The sequence below is a fragment of the Blennius ocellaris genome, assembly GCF_963422515.1.
Source record: "Blennius ocellaris genome assembly, chromosome: 5".
Taxonomy (NCBI): Eukaryota; Metazoa; Chordata; class Actinopteri; order Blenniiformes; family Blenniidae; genus Blennius; species Blennius ocellaris.
Window position 1 is genome coordinate 12,346,864 of NC_137654.1, and position 23,665 is coordinate 12,370,528.

The following is a 23,665-nucleotide window of genomic DNA, read 5'->3' on the forward strand; positions in this document are numbered from 1 at the left end:
GAAAAGGGATGAAAATTAAAAAGTGGACATGAGCAGGCCGAGATAAAAAGACTAAAACAAGTCAAACGTGCAAGATAATAATTAAGATACATGCAAAACAGACCAGGAGGAGTGTGCCTGCTACACATTTGTAACCACAGAAGGACTTACTCTGAGTCAGGGGACACTTCGGATATGCTGTGGGAGGTTGCAGACTGGGGTGGGGAGGGGGAGGGTCCGTGCACCGAGCCGTTAGGACCAGGGTTCGAGGCGGCAGGGGGAGGAGTGAGGACGGAGGAATTAAAAGACGCCAGGATGGAGGACAGAATATCCAGGTGTTCACTGGATGGCTGTCTGCCCAGGGCACTTGGATTGGACCCTGCCACTTGAGGGACAGTCTGCCCGGGGTACCTACACGGAGGTGCGGAGTCCAGCCGTCCTCTGGCGTGGGCTGAAGCGTGTGGCTGCTCCTGCTGGGGCTCCTCGGAGATCGGGGGAGGAGGAGAGGACGACGGGGGCTGGTCGGGGTGCGAGGGCTGGCGGGGAGGCAGCGTGCGCAGCCACTCCCGACACGGCTGAGCGCCCTGGGCCCCCCCTCCGTTGGTCTCCAGCTGCTCCCTCGACCTGCTGCTCATCAGCGCCCCTCCTAGGTGCTCCCGGGATGACGACTGACGTCGAGTCAACGAATTCAAGTGCGACCTCGACCCGCTGAGGTAACCCTCCATCCCAGCCGCCCCACTTCCTCTTAGATCCTCTCTGGAGGCGTGGAAGCTGGTTGCGTGGTGGTTGTCCAGTCTGTCCCTGGATCCTGTCAAGTTTTCCCTGGAGGATGAGACTCGCTGGTGGTCCAGGCCGCCGAGACCCGCTCCCTGTCCCAGCCCCATCTCTCTCCTCCTGGGTAAGAGATCCAGGTTGTCCCTGGATCCCCGAGAGTCCAGCCGGTCCCTCGACCCCCCCACAGTCTGTCTTCCCAGTGGATCCCTGGACAGCTGCCGACGGGTGAGCGTGTCCAGGTGCTCCCTGGAGGAGTATCTCGAGGCCGGCTGGGAAAGAGAGCCAGAACCTCCCCCCGCGCCAGCGGTGGCAGAGTACATGCGACCATACGAGGCTGCAGGGACGCCCCGGTGGCCCAGAGTGGAGGTTCGGTACCAGTTGAGCTCACTTGGCACCCGACCCACGGTGGAAAGACCCTGGAGTGCCGGTGGACAGCCGAGGCGGTTCTTCAGGATACCTGAGTGGTGAGATGAAAGGACATATGAAGTCAATAGAAAGGCAGAAAAGGAAGAGAGAAGATTCAGGAAAGAAAAAAGAAAAGCGAGAAGGAGGCAGGAGAGGACAACATACAGTCCTCCAGAGAACTGATGGTGCAAGGTGAGAACAGGAAGGTTCATGAGAACAGAAGTGGATGAAAAACTAAAATAGGAAGAACTCCAACGATAACGTAAAATAAAGTAAGGAAGGTCTACAGGACACTTGAAAATGAGTCATACAACTGAGTACCTAATATACTCAGCCAGAAATAGCATTTCCTGTCTTTAACCACTTCAAATGTTTTTTTTGTGAGCAGATTCAAGATCATGATTGCGGTTTTTTAATAGGTTACAAGAGTGATTCACATCTTTTTTTATTGTGCACACCTGCACTCGGTGACCTGCCGTACTTCCAAGTGAACATGTGGCCATACTGATTTAATATGAATGCATTCTAAGTATGGGAACATGAAGGTGTCACCTGTGCTTTCAAGGCGAGATTCAAGCCGTTCAAGTTATCCTTAATCCATTAGAGCCACAAGGCTTATTCTGGGGTTGCTCCAGGATATACTCAAACTCCACTTTGCAGATCAGCCAGAGTAACAAACTCGTAACAAACAGAAACACTCCAAAATCTTTGACAAAGCTTTTCAAGAAGACTGGAAGCTGTGATAGCTACAAAGAGAAAGGCCAGGTTTGGTATGATAGTGGATTGACTGCAATGCATATTAAGCTCATAGCTCGTTTCTTTTAGTACAAGAACAGTACAGCAAAGTAAAGTTTCTGAATAACAACATCAATGTTAGTGTTGATTCCTCAAATTATATAAGACAGAGTACTTCATATCTCCTTGAGGAGGAACGTGAATAATTAACCTCGGTGTACAAACTGCAAGTTCAGCAGATAAACTTTCAGGAGCTGTCTTTTACATGATTCTGTGCTGACTCAGCCGATGAACCCAACGTCTCCTCCTCCATCTTCCTCTTGGCAAAATGTTCCTCTTTAATACTGTCGATGGAGGGACATCACTCAGACGGAACGACGTTCGACAACATGATGAAGACGATCATAGATTTATAACAGTCAATACTGTGCAACTGAGTTTTGGAATGAAATGCAACGATTTCAGAGACAAATTACTTAAAATAATACATTTTGTTGCACCTCTGCATATTGTATCTATTGCTTTGTGTCAGACCTTCAGACCCAGATATGTTAAAATATACATTTCTTCTATGAGTGTCGGTGTTGGTTAAACCCCATCATGTGCTTGACTTGTCCTTGTGTGTTTCTCACCCTTGCGGTGCCTGTGAGTCTGCCCGAGCCCGTTCTCGTCTCCACTGGTGAGAGCTGCATCTTGTTGGTTGTTGTTGGCAGCGTCTTTGCTATAATCTCCCCCCAGGGGGCGCTCTGATCCCCACTTCTGCAGGGTGTGTGTCTCGCACTCCTCCAACGCTGGCCAGTAGGACAGAAGGTCATTACCATCCAGATCTACCACACAGTGGAAACAACAAAAAAGATTGCTCATTACTTCATCATTGATCTTTAGAACTTTCCCACCCAACAAGTTCTCTCGTAGATCTTTAAGTATTGACGAGGACAGCAAGATGGAAAATGTAGTTTTAATGAATGGAAACAATTCTACAATTACTGCAACTGATAGTCAGTGAAGACCAGTAATGGAAGATGTATAGATGTATAAAAGGCAAATCTAAAGTGTCTGTATAACATGTGTCTGAACAACCTACTAACCCATGTTGTAACGTGCACAAGAAATGTTAAGACATTTGATGGTTTGTATTATCTGTGAGATCAACCTCAGAGATCAGTACAAGTTCTCCAGGAGGAGCTAAACACTCAGTGTGTATGAGAAATTCTGATTTTGAGGATTGTGCTTTAATTTTGTATATGACGAGATGAATGATCCAACAGAAGAGGAGAACATTTTTTTCTCCTGCTGCTCTGACTTCCATTAAGAATCTAAATACACAGCTCAGTGTTTACACAAGATTCTGTACATCTATTGAAGTGAAGTGTGTGAGTACTATTGGGGATTTGGACAACCGCACATCAATAAAGGCCTGGTAGCTGGGATAGAATGCAAGAAACCACCGATTAATGCTTCCTTTTACAACAGCTTCTTTTTCTAACTGATACAATCTGCTAGAAGCTTTTAAAAACAAAGTGGCAAAAGGTTATAGAAAACAATTAATTTCTCTTTTGTGTGTTTTCCAACCAGCCTCTAAAGTCGTGTTGGGTTATACCGAGCACAGCTCAGTCCTGTAGCCCTGCTATAGTGATGAGGGGTTTAATGCATTGTCACAGCGAGCAGGAAGCCTTTAGTGTTTGACCTTTCGCTGAATCTTGCCGCCCTGCCTGAGATTTCACTTTCCACTGCGCTCGTGTATCGATCAAACTGAACTGCCCGTCTGGATGCTGCCCTCTTCTGTTGAGCTGACAGCTCAACGCTGGTTTTACTCTGCCTCGACTTCATGGGATCCAAATAGCTTATTAAGGAAAAAAATTGATAACGTGCATGGATTACCGGTAACAGACTGGTATTTTCTCAAAGTGGAACTTTTCACACAAACTCCATTCGCATGGCATTTACGTCACATATCTTAAAGCGTAACTTATAGATTATTCATAACATCTGCTTATCAGAAGGAGCAAGGAATTAATTAAAGGCTGAAGGATCTGACATTAACTCTAGGTTTGTGTGAATTACACACACACACACACACACACACACACACACACACACACACACACACACACACACACACACACACACACACACACACACACACACACACACACATACACACACACACACACACACACACACACACACACACACACACACATACACACACACACACACACACTGAATGCAAGTCCATAGTGAAGATAGGGATCAATACTAGGATGAGGATTAGGCTGCAAGTGCGGTTAGAAAGATTTCTTGATGTGAAATTAACATGACTAAACATCCTAAACATGTGCTGGAGGGTTTTAATGACGATTCATTCTTTAATAATGCACAGGGAGGGTTTTGTGCTCGTGATTCTTTTCTAGCAATCAACAAATGTAAGAAGTTCTTCTGTACCTTTGGTGTCGTTGTTGGCGGGCTCGGTGAGCAGACGCTCGCTGTGATTGGAGCGTTTGAACCGGCGCTGGATGCGCCCACGGAGACGCACGTTGTCTTCACTCTCAGACGACGGGATGGAGAGGCTGCGCTCCTCCTCCATAGAGAGGTCCGAGTCCGAGTCCGAGTCCTCACCTGACAGGAGACCAGAGAGAACTTGAAACAGGAATAATGTGCTGATGAACTCCTTCAAGAAAGAGTTGTAAGGAAAAAAGAAATATGAAGAATGTATAAAACAACAGCTTGTTACCTCCATCTCTGTGGAACATGGCTACATCCAGATCTGTTGCTCCAGTGTGGACAATATTTTGATCTAAAGTCTGACGAGCCAAAAGGTTTTCTCTGCAAAGAGAGGAGCAAACTTTTCACTGAACAGCCACAACGTTAGGAACATTGTTCAACGACTCATCGATGAAACGATATAACTATAGTCGTCAGCTGCACCCGTCTATGGTCATCACAGCAGATCATGTAATCTTTTTTACACAGGACGTAACAGAAAATATCTTTATCTCTTTAAATGTTTCGAGTGGTAGGTTTGTTTGAGAACTTTCTTGGCAGTGTTTCGCTCCCTTGGTGTCACTTCAGCTGACCATGTGTATCCCTTTATGACAGCTCCACACTCATCCCATGACATGACAGCAACTTCTAACAGCATATGGTGTGATGTTAAAATCCCCTCAAACTGGTTTCTTGAACAGGAAAATGAGCTCAACAGTCATGTGATCATGTTCTGGTACACCCACATGCTCCACATGGTGTGGCAGGAAAGTCATGTCATTGATGTGCAGCTGACAAATATGCAGCAACTATAGATGTGTCCAAAAAGAAATTAAATGTACCATTTCTGCATTATTTAATTAAAACAATGACATTTTTATATATGTTGGATTTATTACACATAGATTGCATATTTTTTGTTTATTTTTTGAACCAGGCTATAAAATGCTTTATTTTTGAAAAAAAGAAATAATTGACAAAAACAATCTTTTTTTTATTTTTTTTTATTGACGTTTGTATTTTTTGAGATGGACTAATTTGTGATCATATCACAACAATATGGATGCACATCTGGATCAAAGTGCACCTAATGCAGTGGTTACTGATCCAAGCACATAAATACAAAACACACCATAAAGACACACAAGCAAACACAGATTAAAAGTAGAGCATCATGCACTCTATGAACACGGATGATCACTGAGCCATAAAGGCATCCGCAGCCCATCTCAGAGTACATTAGCGTTGCTCTACATAAACTACTGTGCATTGTTCCTTCCATCCTTATCCCACTGACCCACAAAGTACACAACAGGGGTTTTATCCGTGAAGGAATTTCCTGCCCGAGGCAATTTCATCCCGAACCACTGAGCCACAGAATGGACAAAACCTGATGGACTGGGATTGGAAAGGAGAGTTTCTCTTTTTTCAATAATCTTTTGGGATCACTCTTATTTAATCATTTATAAATTGTTGGTGTTAAAAAAAAAAATTGCTTTTAAGACCACAGAGGAATCATGTGCTCTTATAATTACCCCAACCAGATGGTGTGTAAGATTTCCATCCAAACTGTTTTCTAGTTTGGCGATAAAAGGTTTGGCTTGTGTGTGCGTGTGTGTACGTGCGTGTGTGCGTGCGTGCGTGCGTCTTCTATACCTGGCAGAGCTGACGGATGAGATGGTGGAGGTACCCAGTGTGATGCGGTGCAGCCCGCTCTGCTCCAGCAGGGATGCGTTGTGATAGGGATTCTGAGCCTGTGGACACATGACAGACAAGGTTTTAAAAAATACATAATGATTAATAGTGAGGAGGGAGGAATGTCTTTAAAACAACTCTTTTTGAAACAATGTTACATCTTGAGTCAAGGTAAGTCAAAATCCCAGCATGTGTCACATATTTTATAGTTTTATAAAGAAACTATTGGTAAAACTTTAACATGACTATGACAATGACTGTTGCTGCTGCAAAAAAGACAGAAAAAGATCAAGAGAGCAAAATGACTTTCCTCCACAGCAGAAAAATCCATAATGATGTCATTTAACCAAAGACATAGCAAACCGCGTTGGCATTCAAAGCTACAGCGCTCCGTGGATGTCGCTTCCAGAGGCTCATGAGAGCTTTTATAGTCTGAGGACACTGACCAGGGATGAAAAATCAGACAACTGGAGCAGAAGCCAGAGCCTGTAAATGAGACTTGACTACTGGTCTTTATAGTTTACTGCTCACTGTAGTCATAAATAACACATCATACAGCATGAGTCAGACAGGAGAGGAGGCAGTTATCTATGCATACTGTATAGTCCATCATGGGTTAAACAAAAAACAGCAGTGTACAGCGTATGTCTAATAATAGTCTGCTGTGTTGCTCCAAATAACTCAGAGATGGACAGGAAGAGCTGACGGTGGTTAAAAGGTTGGACTGATTCTCACGTGAAGTATTACAGAGACTAACCTCAAAACATAAAAACACCTCATGCATCTGGATATGGAGTGAGAGAAGATTTAAAGCAACCCCCCCCTCCACACACACACACACACACACACACACACACACGGAAAATACTTTTTTGAAGAAGACGAGTGGCCAAAACAGTGGACATGTGTGCAGTGAGCTGTGAACTAATAAATACACACACACTACCCAGAGGAGAGAGATGTGAAGTACTACACACACACACACACACACACACACACACACACACACACACACACACACACACACACACACACACACACACACACACACACACACACACACACACACACACACACACACACACACACACACACACACACACACACAGTGCTTCTGTGAAAGTGGACTGGAGAGCACGCAGGGCTCCCTTGGTTGGTAAATTGTTTTATGTGGGTCAGCAACAAGCCCCGAAGGCAGAAGGAGAGGAGTGAGGGAGTGCAGGAGAGATTGATAGATGGATAGAGGGAAGGAGAAATGGAGGGCGTGTGGGAGGGAGGGGGGGGGGGGGTTGTGCTGTCTAGAAATGTAGAAAATAAGCATCGACATCCACAAAAGTGTACAGCAGGACTAAAACTCAGTGAAAATATAGTCTGTTCAATTTCTTCAGGGTTATCTGAAGCTGTATACCTACAACCGAAAGTGGTTGTGTGTCTATATAGGACTTACAGTGTTCTGTGGGGGTCTTGGTGGGTCTTCTCCTGGACTTTTCTTTCCCAAACAGGCAACACTCCAGGCCTCCTGCACCTCCGAGTTGAACACGGTGAAGACGAGCATCACGGACAGACCCTGGGAAAAACGACACAGAATGCGACAAACTGCGTGAAGCAAGCAAACATGTCCCTTTAAAATTTTAGATTGTTGAATCAATTCTGAACATTTCCTGTTATGCATACCTGCACTAGGCAGAGGACATCAAATATGTAGTAGAAAGCTAGGATGCTGTTATTCACAGCCATCAGGCCACATAACCAAGTGGAGGTGGCCAGCAGCAAGAGCAGGAAGGCATTACGGATAGTAGCACTGTAGAAAGAGACAGAGCATCAGTGTTACTGCAAGTTATTGAATTCTCATCGACCAAAATAGTCACAAGTATTCAAAAACATGTGTCTGAAAATTACTGCAAAAAGAATAGCCACGCTAATACATCACAGGTACAGTGGATACAGGAAAATGATGATATGTGGAATTAGACATCAATTAATTTAATAAAAGTACTACCCATTATTGTGTTAAAAGAGTTGTGGCTTTGCAGTACCACATTGTTTTGGAGCCAGTTATTCACAATACACAATCAAAGGCTGAATAAACACTGTGAACTATAATGGACTTCTGTAGAACTTTGTAGGTAGGATACGGGACGCATACATGTTGAAAATTCAAGAAAGCGTTGCCATGCATTTGCTGCAAACAGACTGCTACAAAACATGCTTAGCTTGAACTATAACCATCATCACATAAAAAGTAAATGAAAGACACAAGAGAGAACAAAGTGATGGATATTTATGCGGACAAGCACACAAGCCACCAGCCTTTGAATAAAAGACTGAACGGTGAAGGTGAGAGACACTTACATGACAGGGAGTTTCTTGGTCTCCTTCTGAGACGGGTTACAGGACATCTTGGCTACAATCATGAAAATCCCTCCATTCATCTGGATGGTAGGAGATCGATACAGTCAGTAAGGCAACATTTTAATGCATTTCAGCTTCTCCGATGCTGCCGATGGCAACATCCAAGATGAGGATAAACAGATGACGCTAAATCAATATGGATAAAATAGTCATCGACGAGGTAAGAGATAAATGCATTAAAGCCTAAGCTGTCCAAGTCTCTCAGGGCTAATTCTGTTTAGGTTGGTACATGAAAATCACAGGCTATAGCGTGGAATAAATAAAATCACGGCGGAAGCATGAGCTACGTGCAAAGGTTAGAGAGTGAATGCACGAGCAGGACTGCAGAGCAGTGTCATTATTGATTCACTGCACAGCTTCTCTGATGCTTAAGTGAGGAGTCAAAGGTGTTATCGTGATGTCGGGAGCAATTAAAATTATGTTGGAGGTGAGTTTGAGTGGGTCGTCTTTAAGAAAACCACGTTGAGAACTGTCACTTACAATGGAGCCATTCTGCTCATTTCAAAGACAATGACAGTAAATCTGTACAGATCTTCCTGTGAAAACTTTACCATGCGTTGAGACCGAGCCGAAGAAGTGGAAGAGTTATTATTATTTGCATGGCTGGATTAGAGTATTTCTCAAGTGAAAAGCATCAATGTTTTTTTTGTTGTTTTTTTCTTTTCTAAGACATAATTTCCTCCATCTGCCAAAACACTCACCACCTGTTTCTGTTACATCACTGTTTGTGCTGGACTTTACTCAAGTACGCATGCAGAATAACTGATAGTATATGAAAGAGACAGGAAGACAGCTACCAGGATAACGATGGCGATGGGGCCGGCGAAGCTCCAGATGAGTTTGTCATAGATGGAGATCCAGCAGAAGTCTGGGTTCCCGTATCCTTCAGGGTCCAGGCCGACTGCCAGGCCTGCAGCAAAGAGACAGACGGCCAGATCAGACAGCACCATCGACTCTGATGTCCTCTGGTGTCATTCAGACAGAGACAGCAGCCACAGAGAGACCAGCTCATGGCTGCATGCAATTATGTCAGTGTTATAATAGGAAGGATCTGTTGCCAGATATGATAAAAAGTATGAACAGTATTTGAATATTTTTGATTTCATTCAATAAGATGTTTTCTTTTTTTTTTTTTATTGCAAGCATGGTGTGGTGTTTGTATTTGCTGGGAGGGATGTACACCACTCTGGTGTTCTTATCCCATGACACATCATTGAAGTGACTTCACCACCAGACAAGGCAAAATCTCCAAAAACGATTCCAAAATGAAAGTAAATAGTGTCTTGTTTATTTTAAGATATATAAACGCTGACTATAGGAAACTAAAAGATGCGACTGACGTGCCAAACACATGACTTGGGTTTTTTTGGCACACCTGGATGCTGTTTCAGGGAGATACCGCCTTGTGAAAAGCGTGATGTTTTTCTTGCCAGTGTATACTTGTTTGGACAACACTGTCAAGGTTTTGACAGCTTTGGATTTTCAGAAGTTTTTAAATTGAATCGCAAAGACTGGAGAGAGGAAGGAAAAGCTGGAGTGAAGAAAGACAGACAGATAAACACATTTCTGAACCTGTGGAGAGACAGGTGATGATGTGCGTGTGCGTGCATGTGTGTGTGTGTGTGTGCGTGTGTGTGTGTGTGTGTGTGTAGAGAGAGAATGGAGAGGGAAGAAAGCAGGCAGATATTATTTGCTTACACTACAGTGTCGAGGCAGAAATTGCTTGCATGTGTATCTCTGGCCAAATATCTCTATATTAAAATGCCACTGAAACCAGTTTAATGCGAGTGTCAATCGAATGCCTTATCTCCCCCGCCAGATTCATGGCGAGAGTGTGTGTGTTACTTTTATGATTTAAAAGTGCAGCAGAAGCAATGTCTTGACTGTGTGTGTCTCAGCACATGACCAACTGATGGCACAGAAATCGTTTTAACTCCCGCCAAGTGCCTCACCTGTGATAATTGCAGGCACGCCCCAGCCAATGGCGTAGTAGAACCTCATGGCACCGTAGTTGATGTTGCGCTGCTCCGTCTGCATCCGATAGATATGGAGGCCCTCCACGAACATCCACGCGAAGGTGGACATGAAAAAGTAATGCAGCAGGATGGCAACGACAGTACACAGGAACTGCAAAGTGAGAAAAACAGTTGTTGAGGTGCAGAGTATTGGATAACAAAATTTAAACAAGGAAGGATAATAGGTTGTGAAAACTTAACGAATTTAAAAAAGAACGCAGTGAGGATAATAAATATAATACAGTTAGGATCAGACATCTAGGCAGGCGACCAACAGGTCTTTATTAGCAAAGACTACTCAGGTTACAGCAGCTGATGATTTCATGACTTTATAGCAGTGTTACAAGACGTCTCCCTCAGAAAAGCAAAAATTACCAATATGAATATAAATGAATGCCGTAAAAGTGCGGAATTGGAATCGTAACAGCCCAAGAATGCATTTTCACGGCGATTATGGGTGCAACACTGAGCACCATCTGTGCAGGCGGGTTTGCGTAGTAAAACATGGTCTGGCAGGTAAAGCCGGTGTCACAGCAAACCTTCAATAGTGCGTACAAATCTGAAAGCTTTCGGGTAAAGTTATGCAGTCACAATTAAAGGGGGCAGTTGATTCCTTTGTTTATTCACAATCTTGTAATGTAATCAATTCACTGGCCTGTAGGGAAAACAAACTGTGAGTTGCTATTTGGAATACATTCAAAACACATATTTTGGATGTTTAATTTGTCTCTTTATCGTCTGAAATATCCACGAAAGTGTGGGTTTTGTCATTTAGCCAACACAAACAGGACTTTGTCTCAGTTAATTTCTTATTTTTTCCCGTTTTTTAATACTTAAAAAATGGCCTGTTTCTGCCTCAAATATCCAAGTGCTATGATAAAGAGATAATCTATATTATTCACTCTGCCTGCCACATATCGTCCAAAATAAATCAGTGATTGTGGAAGCAGGAGACAAATTTGAGATTTGATTTCCCAGTTAAGTGCTGCTGTTGGCTTTGGCACCAAGGCCAAACTTACCCAATGAATAATGCAAAGCACAAGCATTTAGGCTTCTGAGAAATTACCCTCAGGCAGCGCTTGAGAATGTCTGAAGTACTTCATCTGAACTCTGACGCCTTCAGTTCTACTGGTTTGTTTGACCGGATGAGGCCGGTGCCATTCAAACAGAAGTGGCACAGAATTGCACATTCAGAAAAATTGAAAGAGCATGTACAGACTTTCACATGTTTGATAAGTGGTTCAGAAGGTTGGGAAGGTCAATTTTCAAAGCTGCTGATGAATATCAAAAAAAGAGGAAAATTGATTGAATCTGGATTTTTTTTTTTCATTTGTAACTTATGAGCTGACATAAACACAATAAAATTGATATGTACTGAATTAAACATTGCCACTCCGATAAATCTAGTTTATTGTTGCATTAGTAAGCCATTACAGCTGTAGATCACAGACTGCTCTGACATTCATAAACTACAAAAAATACACCCTATAATGTAGTACTTTACATATCTAAGTGAAGACGGGCAGATTTTAAAGTCAAAACAGGCTATGTGCATATTGAATACAAAGCCAAAACCTAGGCCATAATGCAACAATACATCTAAACACACACATTCCCACACACACACACCAAAATACACACTAAACTGCCGCACACTACTGCTGCGAGCACTAACATGCTCCTCCAAGCATGATGTACATGAATTAGAGAACATACTGTTCAGCTCGAAGTAACCGGTTGCACTGTAAGAGCCGTACAGTCAGCTGCGTGGGGGGATACTGCTTAATTAATTGGATTTCATGCTGAGTGAGCACATATTTGCAGAAATCTCCCCCAAACACTCGCTCCTCTTTAAACACAGTCGAGCACACATGTACAGTATGATGCAACCAAACGGAGACACAGCGGTCATCAGATCAGGAAGAAATACAGACAGAGCTGAGAGAGCAGAGAAGGTGAAGCAGGGTCAGAATGAGATACGTTAAAGGACAGAGGAATAAAGTGGACACATGTTAAAGGTGCTTTTTTAGACTTCGTGAACATTGGTTTTTGAGTGAAATAGATCATGTTTTAAGTTGTATAATAGTATTGACTATGAAACTAAATAATAAAAAAATGTGAATGAAGTGGCTGGATTTCTCCAAAACACCATACATTTCCTTGAAACCTTTTATATTAAGCAGTTTTAGCATTCAATCTGGTCAGTCTTATATTCATAAACCTTTGCAGCTTCAGGTTGGATAACGCTATCCTGTTTTTATAAAAGTTTAAAATAAACACGAATATAAGGATTATATACGCTGCAGTTGTTGTATTGAAATATAAGGAGTCAAGGTAAAATGTAGTCAGTAGTATAAATACTTCAGTGAAGTACAGTTAGTTTAAAAATCTATTTAGGTACTCTGCCACATGAGTACACCTCACAGTCTGCTAAATGAGGCGGGAATAAAGACGGCATGCCTTCACCAACTCCAATCTCCCGCTGGTTCCTACCTGCTGTTCGGTGTGATTGACTCCAAGCAGAAACACCAGCTCGGACAGAAACATGGCCGCCGCCGTGTTTGAATGGATGCTCCTGGTGTTGGACTTGAGGCCGCGCAGGCAGGAAAGCACCAGCACGGTGAGGACGAGCGCCAGCATGGAGAGGCACAGAGAGGAGTACGTGACCAGGGCCAACGTCTCCAGATCGCCCTCCAGCTGCTACTCATCCAGGGAAGATAGAAGAAGAGAGAAGATAGAGAGAGGAGGCCTTACTTGATTGATATCATCCAAAGGAAATGAAGAGGAAAGACGTTCAGAGAGAAAATAGATTCACAAAGTAAACATGGAATCATTTGATCACAGTGAGATGTTTTCAGTTCAGTCTCGGTTGCCGTTTGCTTTCATTGAGAACTGATGGTTTGATATAGACGTCAACATGTTTCCAAAGCAAAATGCAAACAAAGCATCACCAGCCTGCATTTTTTTTTTTTTTTTTTACATAGAAAAACACATCAATTCCTGCAAGTCATGAAAGGCTATGTTTTTATTATAGACAAATCTCAGGAGTTTTTCAAAGCATAAAAAAAGAGGATTGATGTGAACTCACAGAGCAGACTGATCTGCCAGTGGAAAGTATCAAGAGCATGAAATTGATTCATCGCTGCTTATTCGTGTAACATCTCCTGGCAGCAAACATGAAAGAATCCCCTCCGGACTAATTGGGAACATGTACGGATAATGAGTAAACATTTAATGAAGGCGTGAATGATTTCATTTTAACCACGTTTAAGTTTTGGAGGGATGTGAAATTTGCCTGTGAGACGTGACTCTCACAGGTTTCAAGAGCCGAAACATCACGACTTAGTATGCTGCAGAGCTCGGCTCAGGGTTTGCATTGAGCCGTGAAAATCTCCTACAGCTGTAACAAGGAATCCTTCAGCCTAGTGCATGTCAGTCCAGGATTTCTTTCTGGAGGATTTTTTTGTTTCTTCCCCACAACCAGATCCACCAATTACAGGCCAAGATGTTCGGAGGAGATAAGACGAGAGGACGAGTGAAACACTGACAGGGGACAGGTATGCATGGTGTCCCCTGATGGAAAATCCATTATACACCTCATCACAAGTGAAAGGGGAGATGATTAAATCCACATTAAACCGCCGATTGAATTGGATCAGTTGAGTGATTGATCACTCACCTCTCTGTGTGAGCTGTCCATCAAAACGCCGAAGGTGCCCAGTCTCTGGCACTGACAGCGCACATGGGAGGTGTTCCTGTAGACCACCATGCAGTCCCGGACTGTCCAGCAGCCTCCTATCTCATACCTAGAGAGAGAGAGAGAGAGAGAGAGAGAGACACGTTAAAACTAATGATACTGACTTCTGCTTTTCTAATTATTAGTGGCAGGACACCATGTGTGATATTTCTGAGTAAGATGTAGCTCTGCTCTGATTTGAAAAGAATTTTGCTGTTAAAAAAGATGGCAGGTGTCGGTTCCTTCTTCTTCTTTTTTCGGTGCACAAGCTCACTAATTAAATCTTGTTGGTCCAGCAGGTCTGCAGAAAACTTGCAATACAGGGAGCTTCTTTACATCAGAAGCCAGAAAGTGAGAAAGTAGAAAAATATTTCAGGTTGAGCAATAGACATAACCAAAGCCTACAGTCATTAAATAAACATCAGATTCTGATGCTGAAATGTTCAGGGGCATTGGGTTTAGTGAAGTGGGTCTCCCAGGAAGGCTGTGAGAGAGCTTTGGGGATAGACGCAGTAGCAGAGAACCATCTCGGGGTGAAGGGGCCATGTTGTGTCTGTCACTGTCAATACTTTCATCACTTGCTGCTCACAATGTCACATTCTCACTGGCGTATGATCGCGAAACGCTGGTAGATAGTGGATTTTCTGCAATAAATTTTCCATTAAATACATTTGATTTGTCTTTTAAGGTCTTATAGTGTTATTTACTATGTCTATAGCACTTTGGCTTCTTGTAGATGTATTGAAGTGCTTTATAAAGCAATGGATAGAAGAAATATTCAAACGTTGTCCATTAAAGGATTGAGAAAACCAAGTCAAATGATTGTGAGATGAAGACATTTAATAAAACACATTTGTGTAAAAAATAAATAAATAAATAAATTCAAAGCGTTTTTTTTTTTTTTATTAACTTTATCGATTGATCATGAATCCAGCAAACCAGTGAGTTCATGAACCACATCCACACAGTGTGTCTGTGTCAGGCTGTGAAACATGCGTCTACTCACTGATTGCTGTGGTTCCACTGGACACACAGAGGCTTGCTGCGATTGGCAGTCTCCAGCAGTTTGAACTCCAGCAGGATGGGCTGATCCAAATGTCCCCCCACAAATGTCTGGTTGTTGTAGACAGACACGGTGACCACCGGGGAGTTCATTACCGGGTGTCGGGGAAGCCTGGGGGGGGAGGAGAGGGAGCACAGAAGTCAGCGTATATTCCCCAGATCAGACAAGAAGTACCGTTTGATGTCCTAGTTAGGATTGGGAAAAAAGAAGGTAAAAACATTGTAAATATCGTTAATAGAAAGTAAGAAATTAATTCTGTACACAAGATGAGCATTAAATGGCTTGTTTATAGACACCAGCTGAAGACTGGGCAGTCTGTTAACAGATAATTAAGCCCAGAGGAGACGTGAGAGACAGCAGAGGGAAGGCAAGAAAAAGGTAAGATGTAGGTAAAAGGAAAAGATAAAAATAGGAAACCAGAAAGGAAAATGAGAGCAGATGGTTGTTCAGAGTCCTGAAGCAGATATTCCATTGCACCGTGACGGTTTAAATCATCAATGTTTTATTTTAATCATTTGGAAAAGTGTGAAATGTTCTGTTCTGTCATTTTATCTGCTGTGATTTTAAATAACTGCATCTTTTAAGGATTATTTGACAAAAAAAAAAAAAAGCCCGGAAGAAATCAGTTCAGGACATTTTTTTCAGAAGACATGCATGTTTGCAGCCTTCATGTTTTCCCGGAGAGTGTTTTTGTTCTCAGTGTGTCTGATGCCAACCTCACTCCCCGTCGGTCTGTGTGGTACTTGGGAGGGAGGGCAGCACCCAGACTTCGATAGATCAGCATGATGACGATGGTGATGGACGGCTCGGGCAGGGACACGGTGCGTCTGGCTGCAGTGTATTCTCCCGTCTGATTGGCTGAGATGCTGACTGGGGCCGAGGCCGCATCCCGAGGGGCCGAGGCTGGAGGTGAGATGATAGGGTGAGTATGTGCTCATTGTTTCAGCCCCGAATACAATAAACTCCTTTAGTATATTTGTGAATGTGTTCTTACCTTCTTTCTCTGCCCGCTCCTTCTCCTTCTCCTTCCAGCTGTTCAGCTGCTGCCGCTGGGGCACCAGGGCAGCTGGGGGCAGGATCACGTGGGTGTAAGGATCCCACAACGCCTGACCACGAAACAGAGAGGTGTGGTAACGTGGGAAACGCCGCCGCACGTGGGTGTGGTTCTCAACTCGGTCCAGGTTCATAACTAGAAGAAAGAAACAAACACGTGCAATGTAAAGTCTGTACTTTGATGTGAGTCAGTGTTACCTCCGCAAATAAAAACAGTCTGGATGATAGCTGAAATATAACTTAGAAGGTGCTGCTGATGTATCTACCAGAGCTCATTAAGCCAGCCATGATTGGGGGTGAGACATTCTGCTGACATAATCGGTTGGCATAACTGCTACCAAACCCCTTTTTTCTTTACTCAAAACTTAGCGTAACTCAACTCCGACTTGGAGCAAACAACTCAGTTATCTTGCATTTTCTTCTCAGCTGTATTACTGTCAATGCTGTTATTTGGTGCAAAGCACTAACAATACTTTTCACCAATTTGAGAACTGGGGTTATGCAAATAATCTCAAGTTTTACAATTTCCCGAGACCATTGAGTCTTGTAGTAAAAGTTTTCTCCACAAGGTGGTGTATTGAGCTTTGAGAAAAAACAAAACCATGAAAACAATACAATTTGGTGCTAAAGTGACTCAACACTGCCACCTAATGTGCCACAGAGACATTACTTACAGTTCACATGGTGCCCTTTAAATACAGGTAAAAAGTGTTTCATTCTACAAGCAAGCTGTGATTATACTTTACCTGACAAGCATTATTAAAGACACGTTTCACTACATGGGCTTTCTTTTGAAAACAGCATGTAGATTGAGCTCAAAGTGATAGTTTTAATGATCTGCTGATGGTAAGCCCCTAACATTTTACTGCATAAACTTCTGAAAATATCACTCAACAGCTCATATGTTTGTGATTTCAACATTGAGCTCAATGTCTAAGCACAATATAAAAATAAATGCTCATGTTGATGATTCAAAGAGAAGCCTTCCTGAAATTCCTGTGTTGATAGTTTAATCTCTGTGGATTTATGTTTTATTATGAAGAGATTACGGAAAATCGATATCACACACAAAGTGGAAGGACTTCATTCAATAATGAATGAAGACATAATACAACAGACAGAAATGAACCAACACTCAGTGCAGAGCAAAGTGTGGCTGTCAACATTGAGACAAAGAAAAACGAAGGTTTTATTGACAACAAATAATGCTAATAAAGTGCTTTAATGACCAAAACCAACAACACATTCCAGATGGAGAAACATACTAAAGGAGAACAGATGGGGATGTGTCAAAGCCATTCATATCTTTTTAGATGTTATTCAAGCAATCTTATTGGCTGAGGGTATCAACTGTCTGTGTGTGTGCGTGCGTGCGTGCGTGTGTGCGTGTGTGTATGAGTATGACAATTTTCTGTGTGTCATATTTTTTATGTGTTCTCTTTTAACTACTGCTGTGAATTTTCTGCTGTGTGGGAATCAGCGCAACGCTTCGGTGTTCAATCTCAAGTCATTCAATCTGCCATCATTCGATCGGCTCTCTCAGGTCTTGGATGGTGGTTGTTGGATACTTGACACAACATTTCATCTTACTGGTTGTTGAATATGGACTATTACTAATATGTCAACAAAATAAAACAGCAAACCGTCACTCAGATTACGTGGAGGGCTTTCCACAAAGGAAGTCTAAATTAAAGAAAGGTTGAATATTACCAATAATTAACCTGCTTCAGATCTGAAATGATCTCTTTTATCAAATTAAGTTACTGAAAGCAAGCAAAGAGCGTTTAGTGGCTTTGCTGCCTTTTGTGATTTGAGGGTGTTTGACTGTGTGTGTGTGTGTGTGTGTGTGTGTGTGTATCGCTAAGAGCATTAGCTCAAGCGTGAAATTCACTGTCAATAGCTTCATCCCTACCCAAGGTGCTGCTGTTGCTATTTTAACACCTCCTCTCACTGTGTGCAGTACAGATTATATAGCAGCATTAAAGAAAATAATGCTAAATGATACAAATGAGTGAAAAAGGGCAATAAAAAAAAAAAACAAGAGGGAGGATGAGAGAAACTTCATTACATAATGCTTGTGACCATAACTGAAAATGCACAAAAGGCATGAAGAAATGAAGTGTATGAGTTACTATATGTGACCCACTTTAATGAGCCGAGGTGTTTGGTAATGTTAAGCTCAACCTATCAGTGTGTGTGTGTGTGTGTGTGTGTGTGTGTGTGTGTGTGTGTGTGTGTGTGTGCGTGTGTGTGTGTGAGAGACATTTGTAAATCTAAATGCCGTGTGCTGGCGAGGGATCCTCTGCTTCAGGTTTCGTGTGCATGTGCTAAGAGCATTAGTTGCCATGTATGTGTGGGAGTGTGAAATCCATCAGTCTGTGCCGCTGCCAGCTCTCTGGCAGAGCCATCATCCTTTGCATTAGTACTGTTCATTTCCTGATTTACAATGAATCATTGTGGATGATTTCACAGTAGTGACTTACTGTAATGTGTGGGGGAAAAAATGTGCAGAAAATCACCTGTAAAGAAGAACTTCTAATCACTCGAGTAATTCTAAACTCACCGATGTTTGGGGAAACCAATGCTACGGGGTTGAGGTAGGTAAGTTTCATGTTTTGAGCAAGACTCTGGGTGTACTGATCGAGCAGCTCAGTCAGCTCGGCCGGACCACCACCCGGGATGTGGTTCTGGCTCTGGGAGAGAACCCGCCAAAGCCCAGAGGCACTGGGACCCAAAAGCACGCTGCAGCCTCTCAGGATGTTCTGAAAGCAACAGAAATGGAAAGGTTAGGAGAGCATCACATTATTGAATTGGCCTCTCTCTTTTCTTTTTTTTTACCCCCACGCATTAAGACCAACAAAAGCTCATTGAATGCAAAGAAATGTTGAACTGTAGAACTTCATGATCACTGAAATCAGGCTGTAATGTATTTGAAACAGTGGGAAAAAAAGAATTGTCAACATTAGAAAAAAAGATTAGACTGACAATCATGAAAAACTCAGTCAAAGCTTTCTGACCTGGAAAAATTATTTTCAAAGTTTTCAGCCAAATAGTCTTTTATCTCATGGTTTGGGATTATAGCGCTGTTATGGTTGCATATAGGTCACCTGAATAATAACTGTGTCACACCTGGAATACCAGGCGAATGGTGCAGAGAGCTGGTGATAAATAGCATGTTTAAAATTATCTCCACTTTCACATTCTTGTTTCTAAACATTATGTTTCTGAGCTCCATACTGAATCTATCTACCTGTATAAATCTCCTGAATCATGTTGCCATTGAACTAATAGGACAGTTTCTGGAACCAAATACATTGATTGTGTACAACACTAACACAGCCTGGATAAGAAACTGCACCCAGCCAACCAAACAATTTTTATTTTTAGTTTAACCTCACGGTAAAAAGACATATACGAAGACGTCAAAATGAACAAAAGATATTTCAGAAAATGTCAAAAAGAGTTTCTCCACAGGAGGAATTAAAGTTTGTTTTGCCAAGTCTTGAATAGTCTTTTGCTATCTTTAAGGGTAAAAATATCCGCAAACTCAGAATAGGGTGTCTGTTTACATGACAATGGTGCTGAGAGCCACTAAAAACGCAACTGTTTGAAAATAGCTTTCTCAAAATGCTTCAACTTCTTTGTCTGTCCTTATGAATATCTGTGTCCTCGCCATTGTTAATGTTTCAAGTGTGTTGTTCTCTGCATGCATGCGTGTGTAGTTTCAATACACACATAAAAAAGCAGCACCAACTTGTGGCCCGGCATGCCAACTACATCAGCTTCAGTGTTTCAGCCAGTGCCGCGTAGACATAAATATTTCTGAAACAAAAACGATGTCGTTGTCAATTGAAACATTATCGTTTTAACAGGGCTATATTCACAACTTCATGGCAGGTATTTCTATATGCTTTTCTGCTTTACTTTGTCTAGCTACATTTACTCAATTTTAGGTCATCAAAAAGTGTGAGAAATCATGATGCGTATGTATGAAGTTTCAGCTCTTTAATTCGAGGAAAATGTGAAAAACGGCTGTGTGGTGGCATATCGCTGAGTGCTTTCACTTCATGGTGAGGATAATTCTGATTCAAAAACATGTTTGGCCTATAGGTGTAAATGTATGTCTGTCTCTCTGTGTTTACCCTGTGATGGACTGCAGGTGTAGAAGCGTTATGGAAAATGGGTGGATAAGAGAAAAAACTTCCTTCTGTTAGGTTGTGTTGAATTGTTGACTTAAATTGATACTTAAGCCACCAAACAAATTATAATTTTTGCCATCAACTTAATAGTTTTTCACTGGCTGTGATCTGGGCGCTGAATGCCTCCAAAATGCAGATTATCTACACTCAGTGCACCTGAATGCCTCATGCATAAAACACTCTGCTCATATGCCACTTTTGTTTGTTTTCATCACTGCTGAAGAAAACTTGGTTTCATCCACATTTTTCAGTTTATTAAAGTCCATAAGTTAGTTTTCTCTGTCGCAAAAAATTGAAACACCGTGCTAATAGAGGCAGATATAAAATAAAGTCATGACCCGGTACGTGGCTGGACTGTAAATACATTGCTGGAGGAGTCTTAATTAGAAAGGAGGGTTTTTAATTTGAAATGCATGCAGGAAGTCACGGACTGAGGATGTATCTTTTTCACACTTGCTTAGTCACGCCACTCCGGGTCAGGCCTGAAAAAAGCTCATCTTAATTATGTGACTGATTTACACACAGGGAAGGAAGAGGAGGTCTCATTATGAAGCATCTTAATATTCGACTGTGATCAGGACCATAATAATATAAGGAAGGTCAATTGTGACCTGGACAGGTCTCGACTCCCATTAGAGCGACTTCTCCCACTGTCAGTGCTTCCATATCATCTCTCTTCATGGAGAAGTTGTGAGTCAAGATGGATCTGTCATCTGGAATGCACGCTTTGTCAAAACGGTCTGAACAAAGAGTGATGTCGGTGAGAAAAGGAGGAAAGGAGCTCAAAAGGATTCTTTGCAGTCAGATCCGATAAAGCGCGGCGGTTACGTGTAATGCTCAGGAGAGTAGAGAAAAAAAAACATCTATAACACATTCTTCAGACAAACATATGGCACAGTATAGAAAGAATGCGGGGAATTGTTGAGGGAGAGCGACTCAAGAAGAAGGATTATAGAGAAGAAACTACTATAGGATGACAGAGAGAGTCAAAGAGCAGCTGCAGAGGAGCAAGACGGAGGAAGAGAGGTGCAAAGTTTAGAGATGGAAAATGTCAAAGAGAAAAGTGGAGCTCGGAAACTAAGCAGACAATATTATCCAAGAGACAATGCGCATTTCTATATTTATATGAAGCATAGTTAGATGTTGATTCATGTTGATAATCTTAGGTTTTTTTCCTACTCTTTGCTGATCCAATATAAACAATAAATATCTCATATGTTGATCCAATTAATGGCCACTGTAGCTGAAAGTGGTGTATTTATACAGAAATGTCCTCATCAATACAGAAGTCAAAACACTACAATGTACATGTACACACTGTGCTTCTGAAAATGCCTGGCTCATTTTGTCTACATTGACTCATCTGGTCTTGTTCAGACAAAGCTAGGTACTCTTTTGATTTGTATTAAGAATAAGAAACAACAGACACATAAAAAGAGAAGGGCATAAATACTTAAAGGCAGATGACAGCAATTAAGTTAAAGGGAAGGCCAGGTTCCGTTTTTATGTGAACTATCTAGAAGAAAAAATGGTAAATGGTAAATGGTCTGGATTTATATAGCGCCTTCTAACCACACTGAGTGCAGTCCCAAAGCGCTTTACATATCAGCTCACTCACCCATTCACGCTCACATTCACACACACCAATGGGACAGAAACGGGACACCAAAAACACAGTGACAAGAAAAAGTATGTGTATGTCTTTTTGTTTTTGTATTAATTGTATCTCCATCACACTCATAGAAAAACACAAAGTGCTCAACCTGACACCAAACCAACAATTATAATAGCAATTTAGATTGGAAATAAACATTCACAGTGGTGGTCGGTAAAAGAAAGGAAACTGAAAGAGTAATGACTGAAAAAAAACTGTCATTTTGAGGTGAAAAGCTGCTCTAACCTTAAAAAATCCTTAACCAAACATCTCTGAAGACGTGTCAAGACGTGTTGAGCTGTACCAAGCTCAAAGAGTTTACAATTCAATGGATTTAGATATTTACCACTCAGTTAGACATGTGGTACTGTGACTACTGTTACTTGGGTTGACATGTGCAAAGCAGGAATAAAAAGCAAAAAAAGAGCAAAAGAATTTGAAAAGAAAATCACTGGAAAATTCCAACATCTCTTTGATTGAGTCTACCTTAAGCAAACATTGGACAGGGATAGTGTAAAAAGCAGAACACTCCAGAGGAAACGAGTGCATTAAAGGTAAAAAACAAAACAAAACCAAACAACAACAACAAAAAACATCACAGCAGGACTAAAGCTGATGATCCAACATGGACAATTTACATCAGAGGTGTCAAACACATTTTAGTCCAGTGGCCCCACACAGCCTAGTTTCATGTTGAGTGGGATAGCAAGGTAAAATAGTGACAAAATATCTCTTGAACCTAAACTTTTAAGTTTTTGTGGTGCAAAATACAGTGAAATGTAAAATCACAGATATCTCAGCTCCGGTCTGAGGGTTGTTTAGGGTCCGCTACTCTTAAGAAAATGTTTTTAAAAACCTGTTCTGTTTGGAATTTGTACAGTTTGCTTGGTGGTTTAGTGGGTCAGATTGGAGCCTCTCGCGGGCTGGATATTTTTTGCTCACACGCCTTATATTTAAAACTCCAGATCAACAATGTTTGTGCAATTCGACGTACTGAGCAGGATTACTATTGCAACAACACATCATCAGTAGGGTAAAACTAACCTGTCTCACGACGGTCTAATCCCGGCTCACGTTCCCTATTAGTGGGTGAACAATCCAACGCTTGGTGAATTCTGCTTCACAATGATAGGAAGAGCCGACATCGAAGGATCAAAAAGCGATGTCGCTATTAATGCTTGGCCGCCACAAGCCATTTTTGGCCAATTATTACACAAAAACCTTAAGATTTTACATACTTTTTGCTTACGCTGTGTGAAAATAAACGTGTGTAATCCATATATTTAGTCACTAGAAACATTTGTTGGATAAATATCTGATGCTTTCATTCACTGTGGATTAAATAAAGGTTTAATGTTGTCATTTTTAATCTAAAACAACTGGAACACTTGCCATCGTGTATTGAACCACACGGGGTTCTATCTGTCACATGTTGCACAGCAGCAGTGTTCAAATTGATTT

The 23,665-nt window shown here is 41.9% G+C and overlaps 1 protein-coding gene across 1 annotated transcript in view; it reads right to left on the bottom strand.

The window, feature by feature from the left end:
• The window catches only part of celsr3 (cadherin, EGF LAG seven-pass G-type receptor 3), a gene marked incomplete at both ends in the record, with an annotated part of 119,486 nt that overhangs the window by 177 nt on the left and 95,644 nt on the right, over positions 1-23,665 (bottom strand). The window contains 16 exons of the mRNA XM_080496409.1: positions 151-1,210; positions 2,526-2,720; positions 4,339-4,512; positions 4,628-4,719; positions 6,034-6,131; positions 7,520-7,639; positions 7,747-7,873; positions 8,425-8,504; positions 9,282-9,394; positions 10,437-10,611; positions 12,993-13,199; positions 14,179-14,305; positions 15,242-15,409; positions 16,015-16,201; positions 16,293-16,487; positions 18,915-19,113. Coding sequence (XP_080352535.1) covers positions 151-1,210; positions 2,526-2,720; positions 4,339-4,512; positions 4,628-4,719; positions 6,034-6,131; positions 7,520-7,639; positions 7,747-7,873; positions 8,425-8,504; positions 9,282-9,394; positions 10,437-10,611; positions 12,993-13,199; positions 14,179-14,305; positions 15,242-15,409; positions 16,015-16,201; positions 16,293-16,487; positions 18,915-19,113 — 3,317 coding nt within the window. The remainder of the gene's footprint in view (positions 1-150; positions 1,211-2,525; positions 2,721-4,338; positions 4,513-4,627; positions 4,720-6,033; positions 6,132-7,519; positions 7,640-7,746; positions 7,874-8,424; positions 8,505-9,281; positions 9,395-10,436; positions 10,612-12,992; positions 13,200-14,178; positions 14,306-15,241; positions 15,410-16,014; positions 16,202-16,292; positions 16,488-18,914; positions 19,114-23,665) is intronic.